Source organism: Gavialis gangeticus, unplaced genomic scaffold (assembly GCF_001723915.1).
Source record: "Gavialis gangeticus isolate Ggan-Ray unplaced genomic scaffold, GavGan_comp1, whole genome shotgun sequence".
Lineage (NCBI taxonomy): Eukaryota > Metazoa > Chordata > Crocodylia > Gavialidae > Gavialis > Gavialis gangeticus.
Window position 1 is genome coordinate 32851018 of NW_017729022.1, and position 7569 is coordinate 32858586.

General features: G+C 38.7%; 1 protein-coding gene across 8 annotated transcripts in view; it reads right to left on the reverse strand.

Moving 5' to 3' along the window:
• OSBPL8 (oxysterol binding protein like 8) overlaps nt 1–7569 on the reverse strand; it is a 100561-nt gene that overhangs the window by 11483 nt on the left and 81509 nt on the right. For 6 of the 8 annotated variants that reach the window (XM_019514762.1, XM_019514757.1, XM_019514760.1 and 3 more), the window contains 5 exons: nt 7323–7421; nt 5346–5464; nt 3885–3974; nt 1028–1164; nt 417–602 (listed from right to left, as the gene is read on the reverse strand). In XM_019514762.1, the coding sequence (XP_019370307.1) occupies nt 417–602; nt 1028–1164; nt 3885–3974; nt 5346–5464; nt 7323–7421 (631 nt within the window). The remainder of the gene's footprint in view (nt 1–416; nt 603–1027; nt 1165–3884; nt 3975–5345; nt 5465–7322; nt 7422–7569) is intronic. The other 2 variants (XM_019514758.1, XM_019514761.1) reach the window with 1 other exon arrangement.

A 7569-nucleotide genomic window follows, 5' to 3' on the forward strand; every position in this document is an offset into this window, starting at 1 on the left:
CCCCCCCCCCCCCCCCCATATCTATATATGTGTGCACGGAAGAGGTGTGTGGAGAGGAGGGATTCCCATGGCACACTTGCAGACACAGGGAATGGCAAGGTGAACTATGTGCCAGGAATCCCCTGCAGGGGCATGCATTTCTCCTTTGTGCTTGCAGATACACGCCCTAGGAATACCTCTGCAGGAGATTCCCATAGCATGTGCATTGTGCTGCTGTACCAGGACTCAGGGCACATGTCTGTAGGCAGAAATCCCAACATTTTTAGCCAAGTCCCATAATCTCCTATACAGATATTGGAATTGAGAACACATGCTACCCTTTAAGGAGCAAAGGGAATAGGGGACAATATTTGATGAGCTCATTAAATATTGAATGAGTAGCTTTAAGTGCAAACACACACACTCCAATGACTCACTCTGCATATCTGTAATGCCACTCCCCTGCAACTAGATCTTGTTCAAACAGTTTGCAGATCCATTCTTCACCCTTAAGTTTCCTTTCTTTGGCAGCCTTCCTCTGAGCTTCCTCCAGAACATATTTCTCCTGAGTAGCTTCTGTTTGGTCTTTGTTGTTTATAGCTCGAGTCACTTGTTGCCAAAGTCTAGCAAAGCAATAAAATAAGGTAGAAGGATTAGAATTTAGGTGACATATGTAAGTGCAAGTAACGATCAATTTATTTTAAAGTGAGCGAATCTCGCTTACAAAGAGGTTGCCATTTACTATGCTACTAAACTTTTCAATACAAATAATTTTTCCCTGAGCCAAAATACTTCTCTAAACAAACTTTAGAGGGGTTTTTACTTGCTATGCAGATTGGGAAACAAGACACACCAGGAAAGCAAACTACTTGCTCAAAGTCTCAAATGTCTGCAATGGAACCAGAACCCAGGTCACTTTCTCCAAATCCAATGTTTTTAAACTAACAGTCCCATATCCTCCCATATGCATACTGGGATAGAGAACACACACCATCCTTTAAAGGAGCTAATTGAATAGGGCTGGACTATTCATATTTAATGAACTTACTTTTCTGACTCAAAGTCATCTTGCTCCTCAAACTTCACAGTGTATCTTGTTAATCTGCGCTGTCTGATCTCATCTGTTGGATTCCAAAAGGTCTCTGAAACTTCTGTCTTTTTGTCACTTATGAAAACTTCACTATCCTGTAATTTTTAGGATTCAGTTGTCAAGTACTGTAAAATTACACCAGTTACTATCTGAGGAATGAGTTACACAAAAAAGGCACTTGCTTGGAAAAAGAGGGATTTATTTCCTTTGCCATACCTGACTGGGAATATTCAAAGGCAGTTCAAAACCAGGTTTTATTCCTTCTACTACTGCCACTAACTTGAAAACTTTAATTTAAACTGATATTTTTAAGCAATGTGCAAGAGAAAACTGCAATGTATTTCACACGGCATTTCTTCCTAACATCTTAGTGACTCAGAATAGTTTTGCAATCAAAAGCAGCATTATTCACCAACCAAGAAAACAGAAGAAATAAACAAGTTGGTTTCTGCTCTCACTTAAACTTTATCGTCTGTATGTTTTGGCAAGATCCAGTTAAGCCTGGCTACCTTTTATATGGGCTGGAAGAAAGAAAGTAGCAGTGAACTGTGCATTTTACTACAAAATCTGTCTCCCCTTCTTGTTTTTAATAAATTGTTAAGTTATCTAAACATATGGTACTTTAATGCATAAAAGTTTTTTAGTTGATAAACGTTTTTGACAGAAAAGAATCATACTGCAATGCACAGGAATTCCATGGATACAATCCCTTTCCAGCTGACTACACCAAGCAATTTTATAAATGAACTGTTTTGAGCAAAGGGAGAGTGACTGTATGAAAGAACACCTGCCACTGAGTGACTTAGTTTCACCCTTCAAGACCTAAACTAGTCGGGGAGCGGAAGAGACACAAACCCACATACATTTTTAGCACTTACAAAATATTGTACAAAAAATTAACATTTTTAAAAGCTAGTTTAAGTTTACAGTATTTATGGTCTTCAAGTCTCCCCCCCTCACCACATACCCTTCTGGGATTTAATTTTCACTGGCAAGACTGCAACCTTTTCTCCATATTTGGCACTCGCATTACTGTATGAGAAAAACTTGTTTTATAGTTGCTTTTTGCAATATCCTCCCATTCAGCACATCAAAAACCCATTAAATCTTAATGTGACGATGCCAAGTAGCAGTGCACGAGTTAAAGGTACACTTCAACTGAAGATGCAACTGCAGCCAGAGAAGCCATAGCTCCAATGGAGCTAGTATTGAAAACTAAAGCAATGAATGCAGGAACTCTAGGAACATATTCATACTGAAGTATATGCAACCACATCTTTACTGCTATTGCTACCTGGACTAGTTATATTGTGGGTATATCTACCCATGGCCCAGTCATGCCTTGGACTGCAGTACAGACAGAGAATAAGACTTATACCTTAAAGTAAGTAATTTGGTTGCACCTCAGTGAGAAAGAAAAAAGTTCATTTAAAATTTAAAAATATCTAGGAAACCCTCTGGTTTAGGACACATCACAAAACCTATTTAGACAACTTGAGCTTGGAGTTTTAGATTGTGAACTGCAAGTGATTGTTAAACAAAACATATTCTTATGTGCTAACTTCACAAAACAGCAAAGCTAGGACATGCATCCCACAAGCCTTGAATTAGCTATTGTGATTTATCCTTATGTACCTCAACTCTCTCAAAGTCATTTTCTTTCAGTGCTGCTGAAGAAAATCTTCTAGGAAGTTTCTGTTATCAGTTAAGCACTAGATTACTGTACAGATGGCTCATAAGCATTCAGGTACGTTACATATTATGGTTTTGCTACAAAAATGTACAAATTAGATTTTCAATCCTTTAAAATAGCCTAGAAAAATAAGGAGTCTAGAATATACCTTTGCAGAACCAGAAAACCATGGGCATATTTTTCTCCATGCTTTTTAAACTAACTGCTTATCAAAGCCCATGTGTATTGACTAATGGGGCTCTACTATTACAACAAAGCCAAAGTGCTTCAAAACTTAATAAAGTAGATGCAGCTATGAACTCCAGTACTCCTGCATGGTCTATGCCAGGGGTTGTCAACTGGGGGTATGTGTACCCCCCCCAGGGGTACCTGAGAAGGCCCTAGGAGGTACGTGCAGGTGGGCAGGGATGGAGCACCGCCACGCATCATCAGGAGCTGCCCGCCCGCCCAGATGTGGGGGAAAGTTGTACGCAGCAGCTGCCACCACTCCATGTTTAGCCACACACCACCCCACTCTGCATCCAGCTGCGGGGGTACATTGACCCAAAAAGGTTGGGAACTCCTGGACTATGCTGTAAATCTTTGCTATGCCAGCAAACCCCCCAGTTTAGAGACAGCTCTGTCAACTGAAGAGGGCTTCTGCTGGTTTAATTTACATTGTCTGGAGTGGTGGTGCAGCCACCAGCAGGAAAATCCTTTCTACCACCATATGCTACATCTCTACGAGGGGGCTACAGAGATGCCTGCTGATATAGGCAAGCCCTTTGTTTTCTAGGTGTATATTAGGCTGTAATCATATCAATTATATCATGCTGTAAGATATTGCTACTGATTATTTCACAGGTACAATGCACTCTTTCCAGACAACTTTTCCCTTGCAGAGAGCTACATAGTGACAAACAAATCTTGTTATCTACATTGTACAGACATTCTTGAAAGCTGCGTTTATACAGCAAGATAGTCAATATAAAGATGCAGCTCTTAAGCATCAGCTTTTACAGGCAAAATGACAGCTTGATCTCTAGGTAAAACTTACCAAAAATATGAAAGGAGATTCTTATTCACTTGTAATTTCTTAACTACAGGCAAAGTTTATAAAATAAAAACTCAATCATTACTCACCCAATGACCCTCCAGAATAGCTAGAACTTCTTTGCCCAGTTTAATTTTCCCTGATATTTGATTAACACTATCACTGTTGCCCAAAAATGGCTACAAAATAAAACAATAAAAAAGAAAGATATTAGTTTATTTTCTAGTTTAATACAATGTTTGTGTACAAGACAAGTTATTGGAGGGGGAGGCAAGCTGAGGAAGAAGATTTATTTCTCATGTCACTGGTTTGACAAGCCAGATTACTTTCAATCTAAGTCTGTGGACGCAGACTGCCTAAGACTGTCACTGTAGCAACGCACCATGGAGACGTAGCATCGGCGGGTGCAAACCATGACACCACAGCTACATTGCTGTAGCAATGCACTCCCTCATTATAGCACACTGCTATAGCAATGTAGCAGCTAAAAAATAACTGTGCACTGCCAGCATGGCGTAGTACCAGCTGTTACTGCACCATCATCTAGCATTTCTAAAAGGAAGTACTAAATGATGGCACAGTAACAACTGTGCCGTAGGGACACATGTAGGCGTGCGCTGTGACCATCTAAACCATGGAATGAGGCCTCCAGCCAGACCAGCTTCTTTTGTTATCCTCTCATTTCTCAGAAGCTGTGCCAAGATGATGTGATGAGCTCTCCTGCAGAATGCCGCATGAAACAGCACTGGCGATCTAGCAAATGATGCTATCCTCTAAGTCAGCAAGAGAGCAACACTACAGCACACTGTTGGGCAGCAATTTGTTACCAGAGGTATTGTCACATGTCACTTGAGGGGTTGTTGCATCTCAGTGTATCATCCCAATTAAAAAGCATGAGGACTCTTTATGGCAAAGAGCATAATTTAGATATCTATAAAGTAGTAATAGCATGGAAAGATTTTACACATCCATTTTTGGTCTTGTATTTAACTAAAGAGATTTGTAAGATTTTTTTAAATTAGCAAATATAGCAGCTACTCTATAATCCATGTAGCTGTCACAAGGCCTTGGACAGAAAAACAACTTTAAAGATGAAGAATGTTAGTCAACCCACTGAAATCATCCTTTCATCTTTTTTAAAAAAAAAAGGCAATGGGGTTCTTGAATTTTATTATGAACAGAGCCAACCCCCCCCCCAACCCCACTGGTTTAAGTGCTTCTTTTGTTCCACAGCACATGCACACTGTATCATTAAGAGCAGAGTTTTAAGTCCAGTACACATCTTGTTCAAAAGTCCCAGAGTATGCTAACTAGTGATCCACATCAGTATTAATCCTGCAGGATATTTTACTTGCTAGATTTGCGTGGCTTTGTAGGTAGCAGTTTATATAAAAAAGTTATACATTTTTTAATGTACAATTAAGCCTGCAGCAGTTAAAGACAGGTACCACAGACTGATTTGGAAATGCTAAATAGCAACTTGGTAAGAGTTCTCTCCAAATTTAAAATGTACTTATTGCACCCACTTGTCCACATAAAAACCTTCTGACCTTTAATCTGAATTCAATTGTTGCACTGTATCCAGTCTTCTCACATGTAATGTTGACAGTTCCCCCAAGCTCTAAAGTCATTGTGCCATAAAGAATTCCTGCAGAAAAGCAGAGCTCATCTTTTACAAGATGAAAATAAATTCCCTTCAATGGGCATTCACCTTCTATACATAATTAAAGAAAAATGCACACACAAAAAAATTCTGTGTTCAAAAACTTCAGAGTGAATGTTTCAGCGTTTGATAGTGCAGACAGGTAAGAAAGCCCTTCTTTTTCAGAATTTCTCCTCCCCTAAATCAGGACTATGGGCTGCCTATCAGTGTTTCAAGTACTGTAATCAAAACTGAACCACACCCAGCTGGACTCCCTGTAAGAAAGACGAATTAAGAGCTGCTTGCTTTGGAAGTACACGTTGCCGACTTCAATGAGGGACATTTACTTTTACCAATAAGAGAGATATGCTAACAGGAGTTTGCAGACAGATAAATATCCTGCTAATCAAGTAAGCAAAGGAAATTCACTTGATCAGTAGGGTCTCACCAGATGAAAAACTTACTTGAAATGTGGTCTTAATATGATGTGTGGGGGATGAGTTTACTGAAAGCATGTCTTCCCATGACTGAGCCAAATCACCCCTTTCTGCTCCCAACATACAGGAGCGAAATAGGTCACAATTTTCAAATTAAAATACACCAAAATTATACACATAGTTATTCAAGCTAAACAAACATAAGATTACAGGAGTAGTAGTATTGATAGCAGGGAAACAGCAACTCTATTAAGGACTTATATGGCTGTACCTTAGGTAGATATTATTTTGTGTGGTTTGACACAAACACACAGTATTTCTGGCATGAAACAAAACATTAAGAACAACCCGGAGAGAAGTGGGGAAAAACATAACTAAACATTCCAACATTCAACTGTGCATAGTTCATTTCTATTTCTTATTTTACTATGCAGCAACTTCTTCAGAAGTGACAGCCTCTCTGCCTTGTGGTCAGCAAACCTCTGCTGCAGAATATATAGTTGGACACACTGGATAAAGAGCAAATAGTGTTACAACCAGAGTCATTCTAGTCCACGTGTGTCCTACTGCCCATCATATAATCCAAATAGTCTTATAAAACACCAACATATTTCCCACTGAGAAGTGACTATAGGCAGGCAGTTGTACATTAGCAAAACCACATAATCAGGCTTGACAGACGTTTTGAAAGTTATAAACATTGAATAGTCTCTCTAATATTCTCTTCAATTTAGAAAACAGAGTAACAAATGTTTCCCATCTTCATTAATTTTGGGGAGCCTCAAGGAAATATTAACTTTCAATGAGACAATTAAACATTTAGTTCAGTTCTCAAGAATATCACCAGCAGCAAGGTCGCTAATAAAAAAGCTGAAGTGCTGGCTTGGCCGTGAAAGAATGATGTAAAAATTAGATAAAAATAAAACAGTGCATGGGAAGATGTATAGGCATGTACACTGTTAAGTAAACAAAATAAACACTTTGGCAACAGCTAGAAATATGATTTCATATATACTGCTGTAAAACTAGATCAGGAGAAAAAACTGGAAGTGGGGAAAGAGCCAAGCAGCATTTAAAAACTAGTTAAAAATATCCAGACCTCTAGGTCAGAAAAGCAGTGAAACAGCTCAGGTAATAAAATCAAAAGCTTGATTGATTTGGCTATTTATTCTTAATGCAACCCCAAGCATATTTGTACTTTTTTGCTATTAAAATAGGATTGCTTCAAAATTCATCAAAACAGAAATTCTGTACTATAGCTAAATAACACAATATAAAAATGTATTTGTTCTGTTAAAAACTAGGAACACCTAGAATTAAAATAACTTAGTATTATACACATTCAGACACCTTCACTTTACAGTAGACTGTGTCTAAATCAAGCTTATCCAGTTTAGGAGAATCTCTATTTTTAGAACATTTTTACCTCCTGAATGGGAAGAACCTACCTTTACAATGAGCATATGGCATGGTCATTACATAATCCTCCCCTCTATTTAGGAACATTAACCGACCTTCTCCTTCCAGTATGGCAGACAATGAATTTCCTGAAACACAAAGAAGCTATAATGACATTATGTATTTTTCCAAGCCCCTAGACAACAGGCATTTCAAAATCAGTAAATGATCAATTTAGCAGATGGGACTACCTACTGTTAAATTTTGATCCTTTATGGCAGTTGTGGGGGGGGGGGG